Genomic DNA, 22,097 nt, shown 5'->3' with positions numbered 1-22,097 from the left:
GCCTACGGACCCTTTGAAAGTCGTGGCAAAACCTGGCACAATGGTAAAGGAAGATGATAATAACCTACAAAAATATTACAAGATTCAAAATAAATAAATAACATGTTTGCTTTTGTAGGACTCTTCAAAACTTGGATTCAAATCGATATTTCAACTTAACAAATGTACAATACGTATGTACCTTGAACCAAACGAATATCAAATGATGTTTTTTTTTATGTAATAGTCAGCAAACGAGCGGACGAGCCGCCTGATGGGAAGCGGTCATCGTCGCCCATGGACATAAGCAACATCATAGGAGCCACTTAAGCGTTGCCGACCCTTGAGAACCCTAAATACCAATATAATATAATATTATAATAAATAAATAATATAATGTTTCAATTTCACCGAAATAATTACCGTCGAATAGAATAATATATGATTAATGAATAAGCATTCAGTAACACGCATATACTAATTAATTTTTATTCAGGCAATCTAAGTGATTATAAGTTATAACGATACTGAATTATTTTCTAGTAAACTTTGCCCATTTGGTAGATTACTAACCAGATTAAATATTTTAATAACGAAACAGCTTTCGGTTTTAGTAGTTTATTATGTTATCTATTTCACTTCTATAATTATTTTTGGTTCGTTAATATTTAAATAATTGAGAGCGGTATTAGTAAAGTTCGTAGAATTATCCAAAGTGAATAATAGCTAGGTACCCTAAATATCTATTATGCTGCTAGCTCCTACATAATTATGCCTATTTTATAACATTTGTCAGTCAGTTTGAATTTAATCACAATAATAACAACTAAAAACCATTTTCAATGTCTTTTTTTTCAATTCTTTATTTTAATAAGTATTGTACAGCTTTTACTAAGATATGTCTTAGTTAGCTGTATATTTTGAAAATTTTGCCCTAAAGTTTCTACTTTTACGAAATCGCGGGCGAAGGTCAATTATAGCCTCGTAATACCCAAGCCAATTTCTGCGCTTTTGAATTTCGAACTTTCTTTTATTTCTATAAGGCCCACTTGCACCATTCCACTAACCCGGGATTAAGCGGTTAAACCGTTAACCTAATGTCAAATTGTACTGGTAACTATGGTAACGCCAGGTTTAACCGGTTAACCCCAGGTTAGTGGAATGGTACAAGTGGCCCTAAGAGTTCATAACTCGAATTTAATTTGTACTTGTGCAAGTAAGCGGGGACTTACGAGGATAAAATACACACACACACACACACTTTTTCATTACTTTTTTCTTTCTTTGAATTTCATAATTTCCTTAACTGGGCCATTTTATTTCAAGTTGTCCCCTACACTTTTTTTTATTTGGGAAATTTTATGTTATTTCTACTCAGAATCACGAGCTTTTTCTATCTTAATAGGAGAAAAAACTGTCCCAAGGTTTTTATTCCCATTCCGTTACTATTTTTCATAGACTTTGTATGGCGGTCACGGAATGGAAAGATCGAAAATTGTATGGAAATTTTGGGACACTTTTTTTCTCTTATTAGGATCAAAAGAGCTCATGATTCTGAGTAGAAATAACATAAAAAACCCCAAATTTGAAAAAAAAGTGTAGGGGACAACTTTAAGAGCGCTATTACATTTCGGCGTTGAGCGAGTTTAGGTATTTTACGCGCTGCGGCAGGCCGTGCGAGCTCAGTATGCCGATCCCTTCTACCACACTCGCACTACAATGATGGATTAAACATTCTTGATCCTTCGCGAAGCATATTGAAATCAACCATAACAACACTAACTGTACTTAACTTTTAAAGTTCTAAAACTGTTATTTGGTAAGTACGAAAATACTAAATGCAGTGCAAATGTACATAGGGGCTGTTCATAAATTACGTCATCTATTTTTGACGATTTTTGACCTTCCCCACCCCTCAAATCATCCAAAAATCAAGCTTCGGATGAATCTGTTTCCTCCTACGTCATGTTACCATCATCCGATGTCCAGACCCCCCCCCCCACTCCTCCCATTTGAAACGACGTAATTTATGAATAGCCCCATACTCGTACTTATGAAGGTATATTACTCGAAAGAAATTATAGGTACCTACTCGCTTATTTACATGTTTCGTCATTGCATTTGGTACCTATAGGTTGTAAAGTTTGTATCAACGAGGGTTTAAAAACGAACTGGTACTGAGGATCTGATGATGATTAAGGTGGTCACGGATACCAATCAACCATGTAGTAACATGATTAGGCTCGTTTGATTCGTCTCAACAAGATCTTTGACACTGAAGATATACAGGGTCTGATGATGGAGCTGGAAGGTGGCCACGGGTACCAGTCTATCATGTAACTAAACAACTTCGTGTTTGGGCTCGTTTGATTCGTCTCAACAAGATCTTTGACACTAGGTGATACTCAGAGTCTGATGATGGAGCTGGAAGGTGGTCACCGGTACCAATCAACCATGCAACTAAACCACTTCGTGTTTAGGCTCGTTTTATTCGTTTCAACAAGATCTTTGACACAAGATAGTACTCAGGGTCTGATGTTGGAGCCGGAAGGTGGTCACCGGTACCAATCAACCATGCAACTAAACCACTTCGTGTTTAGGCACGTTTTATTCATCTCAACAAGATCTTTGACACAAGGTAGTACTCAGGGTCTGATGATGGAGCGCGAAGGTGGCGACGGGTACCTGTCTATCATCATCAGCTCCATCATCAGACCCTGAGTAGTATCTTGTGTCAAACATCTTATTGCGACGAATCAAACGAGCCCAAACACGAAGTAGTTCAGTTACATGGTAGACTGGTACCCGTGGCCACAGTCCAGCTCCATCATCAGACCCTGAGTACTAACTTGTGTCAAAGATCTTGTTGCGACGAATCGAACGAAGCCAAACACGAAGTGGTTTAGTTGCATGGTTGATTGGTACCGGTGACCACCTTCCGGATCCATCATCAGACCCTCAGTACTACCTTGTGTCAAACATCTTGTTGCGACAAATCAAACGAGCCCAAACACGAAGTGGTTCAGTTACATGGTAGACTGGTACCCGTGGCCACAGTCCAGCTCCATCATCAGACCCTGAGTACTAACTTGTGTCAAAGATCTTGTTGCGACGAATCGAACGAAGCCAAACACGAAGTGGTTTAGTTGCATGGTTGATTGGTACCGGTGACCACCTTCCGGATCCATCATCAGACCCTCAGTACTACCTTGTGTCAAACATCTTGTTGCGACAAATCAAACGAGCCCAAACACGAAGTGGTTCAGTTACATGGTAGACTGGTACCCGTGGCCACAGTCCAGCTCCATCATCAGACCCTGAGTACTACCTTGTGTCAAAGATCTTGTTGCGACAAATCAAACGAGCCCAAACACGAAGTGGTTCAGTTACATGGTAGACTGGTACCCGTGGCCACCTTCCAGCTCCATCATCAGATCCTGAGTACTATCTTGTGTCCAAGGTCTTGTTGAGACGAATCAAACGAGCCTAAACACGAAGTGGTTTAGTTGCATGGTTGATTGGTACCGGTGACCACCTTCCGGCTCCAACATCAGACCCTGAGTACTATCTTGTGTCAAAGATCTTATAGAAACGAATAAAACGAGCCTAAACACGAAGTGGTTTAGTGGCATGGTTGATTGGTACCGGTGACCACCTGCCGGCTCCATCATCAGACCCTGAGTACTATCTTGTGTCAAAGATCTTGTTGAGACGAATCAAACGAGCCTAAACACGAAGTGGTTTAGTTGCATGGTTGATTGGTACCGGTGACCACCTTCCGGCTCCATCATCAGACCCTGAGTATTATCTTGTGCCAAAGATCTTGTTGAGACGAATCAAACGAGCCCAAACACGAAGTGGTTTAGTTGCATGGTTGATTGGTACCGGTGACCACCTGCCGGCTCCATCATCAGACCCTGAGTACTATCTTGTGTCAAAGATCTTGTTGAGACGAATCAAACGAGCCTAAACACGAAGTGGTTTAGTTGCATGGTTGATTGGTACCGGTGACCACCTTCCGGCTCCATCATCAGACCCTGAGTATTATCTTGTGCCAAAGATCTTGTTGAGACGAATCAAACGAGCCCAAACACGAAGTGGTTTAGTTGCATGGTTGATTGGTACCGGTGACCACCTTCCGGCTCCATCATCAGACCCTGAGTACTATCTTAAGTCAAAGATCTTGTTGAGACGAATAAAACGAGCCTAAACACGAAGTGGTTTAGTTGCATTGTTGATTGGTACTGGTGACCACCTTCCGGCTCCATCATCAGACCCTGAGTACTATCTTAAGTCAAAGATCTTGTTGAGCCGAATCAAACGAGCCCAAACACGAAGTGGTTTAGTTGCATGGTTGATTGGTACCGGTGACGACCTTCCGGCTCCATCATCAGACCCTGAGTACTATCTTGTGTCAAAGATCTTGTTGAGATGAATAAAACGAGCCTAAACACGAAGTGGTTTAGTTGCATGGTTAATTGGTACCGGTGACCACCTTCCGGCTCCATCATCAGACCCTGAGTACTATCTTGAGTCAAATAAATACATATAGAATGTCAGGTCGTTTCAAATATTTTTAATCCTGTCCGGTAGTTTATTAAACTGTACCATTATAAATTATAATACTATAAAAACAGTGCTAGGATCAAAGTCTCTCGTTGCGGTTTACACGCACACAGTATAGCGTTTTACACGGCGCCCGCCGCACACAATGATAAAAAACCTCGTCGTCGCCGTTGAAAATGTGCGGAGCCGACCGACACACGTCCTACCTCTACAAGCTCTGCCGCGGCACTGAGCTGGCGCAGCGCGCGTCATCGGTAATATAGAGTAGTTTTCAAAAAATTGCCAAAAAATTATAGTAGAATTTCATAATCACTAATGTATACCAACAGTATAAGCAAACGTTGCAGATTGCTTGAGTATGAAAATGACTTCGATATTAAGTAGATTTTCGTAGGAATTGACACTTGTTTCGGAGAGAAAATCGAGTTCGTTTTACTTTGATTTTCTCTTTCTCAAAGGTATGTAGGAAAAATATAGTTTGATATGCCTAAAGTACAGGGTATTAGTAATACAAAATAGCCAGGTTTAGCAGAGTAAAATTCTCAACATTTCCAAATAAGAGCTCGCCATTCAGTGCTTCACGGGGTTTTTCGGAAACGACCATCAGAAAAAAAATCATTACTAATTTAATAAGTCCTTTTTCTAATATTTACAACGATATTTATAAAGATAAGAAGACGCTTTTACTGGAACAAGTACTCATTGTTTCTAATAATGAGCGCAAAGTCCTGAATTTCGTCGACTAGTATCATCTATTTTGCATTATTTCGACTTTTCTTGTAAGAGCGCTCTTAAATAAAATGGCCCAATTATTACATCACCTATTAGAATTAGATTAGTTTTTTCTTAACCTTTAGCATACAAATTTCGAATCCGGCTACTACGTCACAGGCATAGCCTAGTGTGGGGCCACAGGATATTGATATTAAATTTGTTAACAAGGTTTTTTTCTTTCAAATAAACGTTATTCTTATTCTTAATGTAACATGTGGCAACAACTTGATGTCTACTCACCCTCACAATCGAAGGTGTTGCAGGCCCGGCCCTGCTCCCCGTAGCCTTCGCAGGTGGCCCGTGAGCAGTACCTCCTCCGGACCTGCATACCGCCGCCGCAGGTTTTGCTGCAGGCCCCCCACTCCCCCCAACCCGCCCAGCCTGAAACCAACATTACTCATTAAATCTTACACTGCACACGACTATTATCATAGATAAAATATACGGCCCGATTAGAACTTTAAGATACGTCAGTTAATAGATCTAGAAACGATATGGATTAGATAATATGTCAGTGTCAAATGTGACGTTTCTTCAATCAAAAACGTCACTTTTGACAGTGACACTTCTAATCCATATCGTTTCTAGATCTATTAAATGAAGTTGCTTAAAGTTCGAATTGGGCAGTTTGGTAGAAATTTAATTTTTAGTACTTCTATTGTCTAACCTATTTGAACTCAGTTCGAAATAATATAATTACTTTGAAGGAAGAAAATTGATTAGTTACTTAGAGGAATGTATATAATGTAGCATACTTAGGTAATAATTAGTTTTTTCTGACTAAATTGAGTAATATTAATGATACATATTTGTTGGTATTATTATTTATATTTATTTAACAAGAAACCGCGATTTCCTCGAACGTCGAGCTTTAAACAAACTATTATTATAAGGTCAGAGGTCGCAACACTTTGCCGCACCACCCACATGGCCTATCGATATCAGTATAATTATAGGTACTGGCAACAATTACGAAAATAAACTTTTTTTCGTAATTATTCATAATAAAAGTTAATAACAGACCTTTGTGTCAACTGTCTACAGATACAGAATGGCTTAAATAAAAAAAAGCCGATGAAACAAAAGCAAATCTGAATAGAATTCCAATATTAAATGTTATCGGAAGCTAATCCCGTGTTGCAACGGTTTGCTGAAAACCAATTCACAAAAGGATTTTTCTCTCTGCTTTACAACACCAGTATAATTATCAGACACCCGTTACGGGTAGTTAGTATGCCTTTAGAGGTCTTTGCTACGTTTGCCAGGAAGTAAAAACGGGCGAATGAAGTCTTGTGAATTCTGCTCTAGAATAATCCAGCATGTTCCCATGGGTCTCGTAAGTCGCGACTCAATGGAGTTAAGCGCATCTGCTCCTGTAGAACTCTTGGCAGTTTCGAAAGCAGGAATTTAGATAGATCTAAATATCCCTACCGGAACATTACAGTTAATAGCAAAAAAGCGAAATAAATTTTATAATAACCTTTTGGCTAAAAAAATACCCAGGATTTAGTTCAATGGAAATATTTTGCCAAATATTTTGTTATCACAAAAGAAGTACTTGCCTAACATGTTTCTTACTAGGTAGGTACATATTTTGGGGGTAAATGTGAGATGTTTCATACAGTAAATTGTTTCTCATATCCCAAACCATAAATACGTAGTTTGGTTGTGTAATAACGAACCGTTGCATCAAACCTCCTCCGGTATATCACAAGCAATCAGACGTTTGTAATTCAGTAGATCGACAATTTGCATCCAAAATACCTTAGTCGAAACACAACTAAACGGAATGAAATTACATTTCTGTGCACGTTAAATGCCAATGCAGAATTGAAGTGAACGCTATTCAATGTTTGGCTTAGCTCAGATTCGGCTTGTGTTGGTGACATACCGATACCGATGTGAACAGAGTACTGTTCTACTGTTGTACAATACACCGAATTACGTGCTGGATCGTCCTTAGAAACGGGGAGCTTAGCTGGTGTATTGCGATTTCGATAGGTTTAAGCTAACGGTAACACAAATTCAAAATTCTGATAATTTATTTATTTTATAAATCCAATAAAAATATACAACAATCAGACAAGTTAAACATAGGGATAGAAGAAAAGCGGCAAGGTGAGTGTAGTGAAAAGGTTCGAAGGAAATATCTTATTCAACATAGTCCGACATGCTAATAAAATATTTAATGAAATATTTTAAGTTTAAATATATATCAGGTGTCAGTAAACAAATTCCCACAATGTCCTATCCAAACGTCACCGACAATCGCATGCGATTTGCAAAACATCGCGCATTTGATCGATCGATTGAATTTGTTGTTCCTACTTAGCCAGCAATTGTCTAAAATCGCATGCCATTTGGTGCAAGGTCTGTAAAAGCCTTAACTATGCTTGCAGCCAGAAAGCAAAGGGGATTGAAGAATGAGTTATTGTATATTGGTCTAAGATAGGATTCTCGTTGCTGATTTAAATATAAAATAAGATCAAGTATATCTATTATAAATGCAATAACAACAAAAGTTACTAAACCGATAACATCTTTACTGCTTGAAGAATATAGAGAAATTAAGTACAATAGCAGGATTTCGGATCGATAACCTTTTGGAAATTAAACATTTAAACTTAAACAAACACCTGGGCAACCACGGCTCTAAATTCCAAAATGCTATATCGAGTAGCTGCTATTGTAAAAGTTTAATTCTATTCTTGAAGCGATAAAATTGCTATCTGTATTGAGTCTTTTGTTATTATTTCATTTTGCACAGGTAATTAGCGGTTTGGTTTAACAAAAGTTAACAATGCCATTCATCGTCAGGTAATCTCTCAAGTGGATCCCGATATTTTAAAACCATACGACTATACAAAATTACGAATTTCCGCTTTAAATTAACACTTTGAATAAACAAAGTAGTGTACATTTCTAGTAGCTGTAAATTTTATTGTAGTGTGCGCTACGTACGTGACACACACCTTCACACTACTCTATATATTCGATAACCTCGATGAATTTATGATTTATTAATACTCATCAAGTATTTTGTAAAGAAAATTGATAAATAATTTTAGTTCTTTAACTAAAACAATCACTGCCAATGCCATTCGCAAAAAATATAATGATCTCTATAAACGAGTTTTATTTCAGATTTATTGTTTACTATTTTCGTAAAATAACCCTTAGACCCATAAAAAGTATACCAATGAGTCACCGAGTGATTGTAATAAAAAAAATTCATCATGAAAATTAAACTTATTCCCTGAAGAAAACGTGGGACGGGATGAAATTGCATTAAGTCTCATTCCATATTTAATGTCGGTATGATAGGATTAACCCGCGAACTCCAGAGGGCTAAATTTTTGGTAATTTAAAGAAATTTCGTTAACATTAATTAATTAAGCTCCTTGAACGTTATTGTCCACACATAAATGCGAGTTCTGTCTTGAAAACGGTTTAAGTTCTAAAGCGCTGTAATTACCTACGGATGGATATTTATAACTTAGAAAAAATGGGGTACGTAGGGAGCTGTGGCCACGGCAAGTATGTAGGTTATAGTGATAATATTTCTTGAACAAAAAAAAATTACTAACGGATTGAAAACCAATTCAAGGTGCGATATTCGTTATCTTGGCAAGCAAGGAGTATAAGAAGGAAACAGGTATTCCATTGTTTAGCGCTTTGATATTTATGAATCAATCAGTAGAAATACAAATTCCTTTCGTCCATCTTCCTCCTTTATATTCTTTACTCGTACCTATTCGTTATATGAATGTTTTGCGATCCTACAAATTTTATATTCATAGTCGGTAAAATATAAACTTTTACTAGCCAGACCCGAGAAATGGAGGATAAAATTTTGTATTTAAATAATTCTAGTACGTGAACTCTTTCCTCCCTCGTAAAGTTCACCGGCATTGCAAGCTATATATTCCCAGTCCTTGCATCTGAGCATAATATGTGGTCTCACCATCCGTTGCCATTAAGTAGGTATGCATTATATCTCTTCGGCTGTACCTACCGAGATTGATCAGCTGCCGGCTGCGCTGGAATCAGGCGGTAGACGACCGCGTGTTACCGACCGGGTCGGTCCGCATCCCAGAGGATGCTTATGTACCTACTTAATTAGCTCAGGATCTAAATTCACAGGCAATGACGTCCGTCCAACTGCTAAAATATTGAGAAATTTTATACGCGTTGGCAAGTGACTATCGCCAAATGTAGCCTTCTGCGTGACGACATTTGATGGTAGTTGGCATCCGTCTGTGGCCAAAAGGAGCCAGTGACACGAGACGTCAGCTGAAAACAGCTACATAGGATGCCAAACTGTTTGGCATATCCATCCAACAAGGCGCACCGGGGCCCGTTCGATTTGAGGTGACATAACCTGACGACAATTTTACTGGTTTCTCTGGTCGCTGATTTGACTGTGCTTCTAGTAAGCGGTTGGAATATGACTCCAGTAATTCTCGAGAGGAAAATATATATAATATATGTCATCACGGATTTACGTGCAGTCCACATAAAAATACAGTACAATATATTTTTATTTGACAAATTATTCTTCTTTTTCTTGTTTCTGTTCCTACGTCTAAAAGAGGTCGTTACTTTTCTTATGAACGACCTCTGAAATGTCTATTATACTATCTGAAGAAATTATGAAACGACTAGCGACCCGCCCCGGCTTCGCAAGGGTTACACAAAACCTTAACAAATTATATACCTAAACCTTCCTCAAGATTCACGCTATTGATAGGTGAAAACCGCATGAAAATCCGGTTAGTAGTTTTTGAGTTTATCGCGAATATACATACACATAAACAGACAAACGCGGCGGGCAACTTTGTTTCATAAGGTCTAGTGATTATTGACGAAAATATTATAGACAAATTACAGTGGTTCTGTAATATCCACCTTTAAGGTGACAGTCCATTTCCAACGACAGCAGCACTACCATTAATTTTGCTATGGAAATTGACAATAACACCGACGCGTTCGTACTAGTAGTGCAGAAATGGAATGTTACCCTTAGGCTAACTGTAAAGGTGACATTTGGATGGCAACTGCTTCTGCATTAAAATTGATATTATATGCTCATCCATTCAAACTTCATGTGTGTATCTCTAAGTATTGCATTTTAATTCAAATCAATGCTTGATAAAAATGCCAATCCACTAAATAGTTAAGTGTCCTCGGTCAAAACGTGTATATTGCCGGCGATCATTGCGGTGTTTTTTACATCGTTTAGCAATTGACCTAAAAACTCGCCTGAACGAAGCAGTTACAGGCTTATCTAGGAACGGCCAGTGGAATCTAATAACGGAATACAGCCATACCCAGTAATGATAGGTATCATCAACGATTGGGCAAAACGTAGAAACACTTTAAGTTAACTATAAAAAGGATATCATATTAGAAATATAACAGCTACCTAAACGCTTGATGTCATTTATAAATCGAGAAATAATTGTGATCAAGATGGGTTTCGGAACTGATTCCGTAAAATGGTTTATTTTGAATATTATTATATTCAATTGGAAGGAACCATAAAAAGTGTCACTGTTATCATATACCGGTATAGTATTGGGGACCTTTTTGAAAAATGTCGGGTATAGGGCGCTATTTTTAATACTTCTGGTAAAACTAATGTCGTGGCTTCTAACCTCCGTGGTGACCTGACATAGATCGGCTGACTGGCTGGCTGACTGACATACATATTTGGAACGACCGACATTGAAATTCATAATTCGACATTACAATCACAGCACAAATATCAGACCAATTCACGACAGACAGCTAAACGACCTAGACAGACCGTTCAACTAAGAAGTTGATATTTGGCATTGTGTCGTTTGAGCTTTAAATTTAACGATATATAATACTTTCTGCTGGTTATTAAGGTAGCTGCTGCTTTTGTAATCTTTCTTACTTAATTATATAAGTAATAGAGCGTATATTTATTTGACTTACCAACGGCGTTCCATATGGCGATGTCAACACCCAAGCTCCAAGGGACCGCCGAAGCCGTCGCTTCAAGCCAGGGCCCGTCAGGTGGCGTGGTTTCCAAGTCCACCGCGGGGTCGCTGATTCGAGCGAACACCACCAGCTCGCTTTGGGAGGGCGCCATGCTCCAATTGAAACAATGGTCCAACGCCTGGGCTATTTTGAGGTTCACCTGTCTGCGGAAGATGAAAAAATAGCTTCAATGTTTGCATTTAATCAGCCGGGCTAGCACATGATTGGCGCGACAGTATCTGGCGGCGATATAAATGCCCGTACCTCTTTCATTAACATAGTTAGAAATTCTATCTCGCCGCGAGATCCTGTCGTGCCAATCATGTACTTGGCCTACTGATGATATAGAGCAAGTCGCAAAGCGTTGCGACTCATATATGAGTCGTGGGAGAGGAGGGGTTAATAGCAAATTGAAGCTTGGAGCGTTTCTGAATAACGTCATAAGTATAATGAATATTATTTTTTGTCATTAGCTGATACCTAAGTACTTCTTTTTCTTCAGTAACTTCGCTACGTATTTTCAATATTGTCAAGGAAAGGCAACGAACCTAGAATTGGACCACAAATCGATATTTATAATTAAACAGTCCGACGAATCTGTCATCCAGGCTAGTCTAGCGTTAACTAATAACAAAGTTTGAAATAAAAAAGCTCATAATTCTGACAGCAAAAGATAACTGGCTTTTTCTATGCAAATATGCTAGTCCAAATGGGAACATTGAACTTTGAAATGGTGAAAATATTTTACATTTTTGTATTCCAGCACTTTTGTTTTAAGAATTTCTGAAACACGGCGTTTGAACTTTAGCTACTAAAGTTGCATGTTGGATCAGTTTTAACATGCAGTTAACAGTTTGCAGAGTTTATATAGTTTTATATATTCACTGGATGAAAGCAACGTACGACTGTTTCTTCTGAAGCTGTTTCGTTCAGTATTTATCAACATTTTAACGGTATAATGGAGTGTTTCTGAACCACCACATAATACCACCTCAACTACTAGACAGTGCACATAAGACAATCGAAGTCGCACTTAAGCGCTCCTGTACAAATTTAGTATGGGGACGAAACCGCTTATTTTACTGGCGCCCACATTTGCGTCCAGTAGGGCTACGATGGTCGGCTTTTTATCATTTGTCACCATGCCTGTCACGTTTTAACAAATATGTAAGTGCGAAAGTGGCGCATGGCATGACAGGTGATAAAAATACGACCATGATACCGCTTTTGTACCTATGCGTGTAAATATTTTTTTTACAAAACTGAATGGTGAAGCTTTGGGGGTGTTCTTGCTGCTGCTCAAATCATAGCATTTTACAGGTAACATTGCCTTATGTGTGGTGGCACTTTGTAAAATGCTTCATAATGCGGTGTCTATATAGTCTATGTTACAAACAGATTGCATGTTCTTTACACCTTTATGTTGGCTTAAGACCACAACCATCCAATTATTAGTGAAACTTGCACCGGCTACCTCTTGCAATAAAGACCTTACGCCTTTTGTAATAAGGTTTACAAACTGTCTATGGTATAAGCGCTTTGACGCTCATGTATATTCATGCAATCACAGCAGCTCAAAAGCGTCGATTTTGAGGTTATACTCGCATAGTGTTTCTATACAAGTAGGTTATATCACTTGCCTTATTCCTAGACCAAAATGCTAACCCTATTGTGTAGCCCCGTTGCTACCAACTGGGCTACACAATAGCGTATAGGTACAGAGTAGTGCATTAATTATTTTCCATCGTATTTTCACAGAAACGTACGAACGTGTCTTGCTATTTCAGTCAGTCTCGGTGCAAAAAGTAGTGAGGTTGACTGAAGTAGCATGGCAATTACGAACGATTTCCGAGAAAATACGATGGAAAACAATATGCACTAAGTACATTTGTATTAAGTTGATATTCTTCCGCATTTTTTCAAAAATACCTACTGAAATTTTGATCATTCTTCAGTATTTCATTCGACTTTGTATTATTATGGAATTTAATGTAAAAAATATTATTCAATCCTTTTTAGTGCCATAAAACCATCCAGCTATAGTCAAGTACTAAAACCATGGTCCGCAACTTCAAAACGTAATTAAGTATGTAATTACCAATGTTATATTTGGTTCTATCTGAGTCTTCTTCTCCGTATATAAAAATACATAGCCATAGAACGCATTCAAACAAAAATCTTTGAGTTAATTTTGAACCGTAATTGGGTGGTACTACGGTGCTTATTATCTAATTTCGTATTTACAAAACAACCATTGAAAACAGTTCAGTTAAGCCAACAGATCAATCTGTGCCGTTCTCGAGAACTTTCTCACTTTTGAAAGGGTTCCCGCTTGAGAATATTTCCCATAGTAAATTGAGACCGATCGCATTCTCGAGAACGGCCAAACTATAACGTCAATAGAACAATTCAACACATCTAAACCGAACAAAGACTCCTAACTTCCGACACTTGAGTCCCCCGCCGTTTTGTAAACTTCATTCTATCCCAAGCATTCTACAACATTCTACACAGCTATGAAAACTACGTTAATACAAAAGTTCCAGTAACTTGCGTTCTAGTTATCACAAAGCGTGCAGCGAAGAACCACATTCCAATCACGCAGTACTTTTGCTCGGAAAATTTAATTATACGGATCGGGATCTTCAGAGAAGTTTGGGGTCCATTTAATTGAGTTCCGTGCTAATCTTTAACTTGGTGCTGGGGGTGTGTGGGAGGAGAGTGTGCGTGTTATAAAATTAGGTTACGCACAAATATTCTGTATTTGTGTAAGTAGGTACTTTCTCTCGCGTTCAGATATACACAGTAGGTATGTAAATAAATTAAGTAAGTACATTGACATAAATTAGCCACCTCGAAAGGATGGGTGAAGATCGGGCAGCCAAAAGGGCCTATTTGGGTCGACCAACTGGACGCCGTCCTGTTGGTCATCCTAAATACCGTTGGGCGGATAGAGTGGAGGCAGATCTCCGTGAGCTCGGCGTCGGCGAATGCTGGCGGGATACCGCTCTGGACCGATCAAAGTGGCGTACTCTTGTGTTGGAGGCCAAGACTCATTTTAGGTCATCGCGCCAACCCATAAATTTAAAATAAGTGAAAAACTGGGAATCTCTTGTCTGATTCCCGTCAGAGGCCTTAGAATTCTCAAAACTTACTGGGCTTATGGGTAGAGTCTACACTAAAATTATACCAACGAATATCTTAAAAATAGCTGTCATTTTAACGGCCTCCTAGCTAAGCCGGTAGTGACCCTGCCTACCTAAGCAAGAGCTCCCGGGTTCAAAACCTGGTAAGGGCATTTATTTGTGTGTTAATCACGAATATTTGTTTCTGAGTCATGGGTATTATCTATAATGTAGGTACCTAAACTACCTAAGCATATTATTATCTATATAAAGTGTCATTCTATGGAACTTGCTAACTATGTAAACAAACCGCCATACTGAAATCATCATTTAGTGACAGTATCGATATGGCGGTTTGTTTATATAGTTAGCAAGTTCTATAGAATGACACTTTAAGATTGTATATCGTTGTCTAGGTCGGTCTGTTTACTATTTACTAACATAATATTTAGGTTAGCTGGAAGGGATCTCCCTTTTAGGGATAAGTTCGCCTTTGTACATAACATTTTTATTTTTATTTTGTTTTGTCCGTTTTATGTAAACCTGTTTATTTATGTGCAATAAAGTGACATACATACATACATACATAATACATAGGTACATACATATTTAAATTCGTAGGTATCCAGAACAATTCTGATTCTTAGAATTACAATTATTGTAATTCTAATTCTGCCATTTTACTGACTCGCTGCATCTTCTGCTTTGCACCAAACAAATTAGTGTGCGTGTGAGCAACACTATCCTTGGCCAAACTTGGGCACTTTCCTAGCAGTTTTCACTTCGCCTTGCTAATCGCTTTACTGTCGTACAGTCACCAGCAATAACATGTTCGCAACGAAGGCCGCAAAAATATCTGACACGATCTTATTAGTAGCGCAATAAGAGCGCGTCACATATTTTTGCAGCCTTTGCTGTGTAACATATTATTCCCGGTGACTGTACTAAGCCGAAATGTCTCATCTCCATATTAGCTTACGTACACACGTCTTATTTGTCTCTGAAGAACATTCCCGAACTTACTCTGTATTAAATTGACCTAGTTCAACTATGTAATCTAACATGATTATTTTCTTCTCCTTTTATTTTGCTGTTGGTCAGTATTAGATAGACTTATAGTGTTTAATAAAATAAAGTAACTGGTTTTCATTGCGAATGCCACCCTTTACTGTTACATACACCTACTTAAAATAACAGGTATAAAAGTGGATTGATGACATAAATTCAAGGCTTTCGTTTGACCAATTTAGCATTAGCACCCTATAGATAATATTTTGAGCATATTTTGCTTAGTAAGTTTCGCCACGGTCGCTCGACTGGTGATCTTCTAGTGTATCTCACACACCGCTGGGCTTCGGCCATTGAGAGTCAAGGTGAGGCATTGGCAGTCAGCCTAGATATAGCGAAAGGGTTCGATCGGGTCTGGCATCGGGGTCTTCTGTCGAAGTTACCATCTTATGGATTGCCGGAGGGACTATGCAAATGGATCGCTAGCTTTTTGTCCGGCAGACGCATACGAGCCGTAGTAGACGGAAGCTGCTCCGATAGCATGGACATTAACGCTGGCGTTCCACAAGGTTCTGTGCTATCCCCAACTCTGTTTTGCTGCACATCAATGACATGTTGTCTATCGATGACATTCATTGCTATGCAGACGACAGTACTGGGGATGCCTATTACACAGGCCGTGCCAATATCCCTCGTTCTGTGGTGCTGGAGAGTCGTGAAAAGCTTGTGTCGGACATTGAGAGCACTCTATCCAGAGTTTCGGTGTGGGGTCGGGACAATTTAGTGCGATTCAACCCCATCAAGACACAAGTTTGCGCGTTCACCGCTAAGAAAACCCCATTTACTGTGGTCCCACAGTTCCAGGGCACAGCCCTTACCATGTCAGGGAGTATTGGGATCCTAGGTGTCGACATCTCCAGTGACGTCCAATTCCGTAGCCACCTGGAAGGTAAGGCTGCGCTGGCATCCAAAAAACTCGGTGTGCTCAATAAAGCGAGGCGATACTTTATCCCGGGGCAAAGACTGCTGCTTTATAAATCGCAAGTCGGACCCCATATGGAGTACTGCTGTCACCTTTGGGCAGGAGCACCTGGATGCCAGCTTGGACCCTTCGACTCGGTCCAAAGGCGCGCTGTACGAATCGTCGATGATCCCAAACTCACAAGCGGTATTGAACCTTTAAGTCTAAGGAGAGACTTCGCCTTCTTGTGTGTGTTCTACCGCTTGTACAATGGGCTGTGCTCTGAGGAATTATTTGACATGATGCCAACGGCCGCTTTCTATCACCGCACCGCTCGCCGTCGGCAGGGTGTTCATCCTCACACCCTAGAACCTAAATGGTCGCGTACTGTGCGATTTAAGAGGAACTTCCTCCCGCGGACGCTCCGGCTGTGGAATGAGCTCCCTTCCGAGGTTTTCCCGAGGGTCTACAGTATGGGGTTCTTCAAAAAAGGAGTGTACAGGTTTTTAAAAGGTCGGCAACGCGCTTGTAACACCTCTGGAGTTGCAGGCGTCCATAGGCTACGGTGACTGCTTACCATCAGGCGGGCCGTAAGCTTGTTTGTGGTATAAAAAAAAAGTAAAGAGATCATTTCGATATCAACATAATTATATTCGATAAAACGTAACAAATATAAGAGCCTCGGTAGAGAGTACCATTTTGTACCATTTGGAGTTGAAACTCTAGGTCCATGGGGTCCCAGCGCGCATCAGTTGTTCGCAGAAATCGCGAAGCGTCTGGTTGACGTAACTGGTGACCGAGGAGCTGGCGGCTACCTCGCACAACGTATCAGCATTGCGATACAGCGAGGAAATGCCGCCAGCATCCTTGGTACAATTCCTCAAGGGCCTATTTTAGATTTAAGCTAGTTATTAATTTAGTTTAGTAGTACCACTGTATATATATTGTATGTAAATAAATGATTTTAAGATTATATTCGACATACTACAAACACATAAAAACACAAACAAACATAAAACATTCTGAAAGGGGCTCGATGCGGTGATACTAATAGTAAACTGTTTAAAATACATAAGTTCTGAATAAGCTCCTTGCACTAAAAGAAATCGTAAACTTCACTATAATTATAGTGTAGTAAATAAAGGTAGTGGACCCCGCAGTAATTCCTCTGCCAGAAAAAACTTTACAGTATGATAAAGTATCAATAAATAAAAAGTATTGTATAAATATCCAAAGAATAATAGTAATAGTATTTAAGTAAATACCTAAAGTCTTAAATCGTTAATATCTTTTTACGGAAAAATGCTCCGTTCAAACTTTCGTCTCCACCGGAAATATTCATGTAACGTATTGCAACAATATATGACATAACAATAAAAAAAATCCCAGCAGAAATACCAATAACTTATTTGGTAAAAAAATTTCGGACGGAGGAATTACTCGGTTAAATAAATAAACAGCTTTGTATGTTTACGTATAAATACCTAACTTAGGAGTGTTTTTAGGGTTCCGTACCTCAAAACGAAAAAAAAGAACCCTTATAGGATCACTCGTGGGTCTGTCTGTCTGTTTGTCACAGCCTATTTTCTCGGAAACTACTGGACCAATTAAGTTGAAATTTGGTACACATATGTAAATTAGTAACCCAAAGATGGACATATTTTTTGTATAATTTAAAAATACATAGGTTCGAAGTTATTTAAGAAAATACAAATAGCCAAAAAATGACCATTCCCCCTGTATCTCCGAAACTACTGGGTCTAAAATTTTCAAAAAAATACACAAAATAGTTCTTTACCTATAGATGACAGGAAAACCTATTAGAAATGTGCAGTCAAGCGTGAGTCGGAATTATGTACGGAACCCTAGAAACGCGAGTCAGACTCGCACTTGGCCGGTTTTTTTTTGGATATTTATAATGTTAGTTTCGGCTCATACTATACAATAACCAAGCAAAATTTCATCGACTGAGGAATTAATGCATGGGTCTCCATACAACAACTTGCTTCGTTTACTACCCTAATAATCAAGTTATAATAAGAATCGGTAAATACTTCATTAAAAGTCACGAATACTTTTGATTTGTGAAAACTCAGAGCCAAATCAGCATTCGCGTGTTAAGTGTGTAAAGGCATGCGATGCAACAATCAACTTCGTAAATTTATTTTGAGTCTCATAAGTCATCGTAAATATATATATGCTACTAGCTTTTGCCCGCGGCTTCGCACGCGCAGGAGAGTTTTTTTAATTTTGTTTTTTTTTTTACGGACTGAACAGTGACTGACCTTAGTCTCACCTGCTGGAAAGTGATGACAAGGCCGAAGGTGTAGGGTTGTAAAAAAACGGTTTTTTTTTCTGACTTGAGAAAAAACATGAAAAAAAACCGTGAAAAAAAAATTTTTTTTTCTGGAGTACGTTTTTTTTCAAAAGTATGAAAACTCAAAATTTGCAAGGCAGTTAATACTTTTATATGGTTGTTTTACTTGTTTTAGACTTTATGTCAGTTTATGTTAACCATTAAACCAATTTAATTTAACAACTTTGATTAATAACAACTTAGTTTTAAGTTACATATACAAATAAATCACGAAAAACCGCTATTGTGGCATATTTTTGTTCATCTGAAAAAAAAACCTAATTTAGAAAAAAAACCATGGTGCCAGGTCTTTTTTATGTTTTTTTTTCATAAATTTGAAAAAAAAAAACATTTGGTTTTTTTTCTATTTGCAACCCTACGAAGGTGTAGCTCACTATTTCAGTAAAAGCTTATTCACAGTATTCACTCTTGACTTGAAGACACCAATTGTAATTATATCGATTAATCGAGCTCGACTTATTTAATATAATCTAATGTACGTTTTGTACCTAACACCTTTTAATTTATATTTTTTATTTATGTAGTTGTAGCCTTTTGTACCTATAGCACCTCCTTATACACTACATTAGTGGTTCTCCCTTGGATTGCTAGAGGACGATAAACATTGGGACTCAACTTTAGAGGAAGCTGCGTTGTGCGATTCTCCCTTCAAGCTGCGTGAACTTTTCATAATAATGTTAGTTTTTTGTCAACTTACTGACCCGTTAAGTCTCTGGGAAAAATATAAGGACAGTTTTTCGGACGACATTAAACGGCAACTTGAGAGAGAATTGCAAAATGGTGCGGAGTTTTACATGGATGAAGTGTATCAGTGTGTGTGATTTGCTGATACCTAGCGGAGGTGTCACGGTTTACCTCGGGGTGGGTTTGCTGATACCTAGCGGAGGTGTCACGGTTTACCTCGGGGTGGGCTTGCTGATGCTGATACCTAGCTACTGCTTCTCTGTGTACATCAGGGTTCATTTTTTGGTAATTGCTTACGGCAGCTTGGTGATCTGATGATTTGTTTTGCATATATTTATTTGCGGCAGCTTTTAGTTGTTTGTTCCGTGTAGTATTCGTGAACCTGGCACGGCGTTTTTTAGTAACTGTTTTGGTAGCGGTAAGAGATAATGATGAGTCTGATTCTAAATGGGGTGGTAATCTCCTCATTCCTTCTCGTGGTAATCTTCTTGGCAACCACAGAGAGGAGTGAAGAAGGGGGCTCCGATATTGTGGGTCTTACGAGTAATTCACTGCGAATATATACGTCAAAATGACCGCTAGACAAATCACTTGAAAATCTTAGTCGGCCCACCGGATTACCCACAGTACCAACTCTCACGTATAGCTCATTGTTGCGGTAAACTTCGAAAACCCACGGAAACAGTTGTCCTGCCGCTACCAACTCGCAGAGACTACCGTAAGTAAACGGGCGCGACATTTCAAGGCAGTATTCAACGGAGCTGGAGTAATTATCACCGTTACTGTTAATGAGACATAATAACAAACTCCTCCCAGTTGGCCACCACGTGACTAACGATTTGCTCACGCACCTCCCTGGCCATCACCTGCGTATCATACAGAAGATAGGAGATGGCGCGAAACAGCCGGCCTAGCCAAGGTTACAATCGCTATCGCTTCGACAACGAAAAGCATTATGTCTCTCTATCACTCTTCCATATTAGCGCGACAGTGACAGTTGCGTTTCGATCGCTACGGAGAGTATGCGATTGGCATCTTGGCTACGCGGCCTGACAGGCTCCATCTCCAATTATAGGTACTACGGTGTGAGCCAACATGGTCCCATCAATATCCAACAATTCAACAGCCATTGTAGGTATTAGTGAAATTTTCCCTGAGCTAATAGCTAAAAAAATTTACTTTAAGGCATTGCATTCTCAAAAGTCTGGATCACGTGTGGCTGTAAATCAGCGTGTATGTTACAACCGTCTATGCTATCTTCGTAATTAGCATTCCCCACCAGGGGCCATAGTTCACGTCGGCTACGTTATATTTTAATTTTGATCCCATTTTTGTAATTAGCGTCCCACAAAACCATGGAAATGATACCCATATTGATATTTTGAAATTTCAACCCCATTGCACCCCCACCAGGGGGATGATTGTTCACTTCGGCTACGTTAATTTTAATTTTGATGCCATTTTTGTTATTAACGTCTCAAAATACTATGAAAACGATATCCATATTGATATTTTGAGATATCAACCCTATTGGGGACTTTTCCCCCTCTTAGGGGTTCAATTTTCAAAAAACCTGAAACACGTGTTTACTCATTTATCTTTAGGAATACTCCTGTGAAATTTGGAATAAAATAGTCTAACTAATCTTGTTTCCCCATACAAACTTTGGACCCCCATTTCACTCCTTTAGGGGATGAATTTTGAAAAATCCTTTCTTAGTGGACCCCTAGACCTTATAAGGAATCTAGTTGCCAAATTTGGACTCTCTAGTCCCAGCGGTTTGGGCTGTGCGTTGATTTAAGTCAGTCAGTCAGTCAGGTCTTTCACGTTTATATATTTAGACTAGCTTTTGCCCGCGGCTTCGCACGCGCAGGAGAGTTTTTTTAATTTTGTTTTTTTTTTACGGACTGAACAGTGACTGACCTTAGTCTCACCTGCTGGAAAGTGATGACAAGGCCGAAGGTGTAGCTCACTATTTCAGTAAAAGCTTATTCACAGTATTCACTCTTGACTTGAAGACACCAGTACGGTTACCATCAGTTTGTCACTGACATAAACGCCGTCGAGAACGTAATTTACTTTCTATACATCTCGGTCGCACTCGCATATTAGTGCAAACGGGATATATAGAAAGTAAATTACGTTCTCGACGGCGTTTATGTCAGTAACAAACTGATGGTAACCGTACTGAATTGTAATTATATCGATTAATCGAGCTCGACTTATTTAATATAATCTAATGTACGTTTTGTACCTAACACCTTTTAATTTATATTTTTTATTTATGTAGTTGTAGCCTTTTGTACCTATAGCACCTCCTTATACACTACATTAGTGGTTCTCCCTTGGATTGCTAGAAGACGATAAACATTGGGACTCAACTTTAGAGGAAGCTGCGTTGTGCGATTCTCCCTTCAAGCTGCGTGAACTTTTCATAATAATGTTAGTTTTTTGTCAACTTACTGACCCGTTAAGTCTCTGGGAAAAATATAAGGACAGTTTTTCGGACGACATTAAACGGCAACTTGAGAGAGAATTGCAAAATGGTGCGGAGTTTTACATGGATGAAGTGTATCAGTGTGTGTGATTTGCTGATACCTAGCGGAGGCAGGGT

General features: G+C 39.0%; 1 protein-coding gene across 1 annotated transcript in view; it reads right to left on the bottom strand.

The window, feature by feature from the left end:
* The window catches only part of LOC134794178 (uncharacterized), a 94,235-nt gene that overhangs the window by 10,841 nt on the left and 61,297 nt on the right, over positions 1-22,097 (bottom strand). The window contains exons 4-5 of the mRNA XM_063765904.1: positions 11,284-11,492; positions 5,560-5,700 (exon numbers count right to left, since the gene is read on the bottom strand). Of these exons, the coding sequence (XP_063621974.1) occupies positions 5,560-5,700; positions 11,284-11,492 (350 nt within the window). The remainder of the gene's footprint in view (positions 1-5,559; positions 5,701-11,283; positions 11,493-22,097) is intronic.

This window comes from Cydia splendana, chromosome 10 (assembly GCF_910591565.1).
Source record: "Cydia splendana chromosome 10, ilCydSple1.2, whole genome shotgun sequence".
NCBI lineage: Eukaryota > Metazoa > Arthropoda > Insecta > Lepidoptera > Tortricidae > Cydia > Cydia splendana.
The sequence above is the reverse complement of the archived record's forward strand: the minus strand, read 5'-3'. Positions and strand labels throughout refer to the sequence as shown.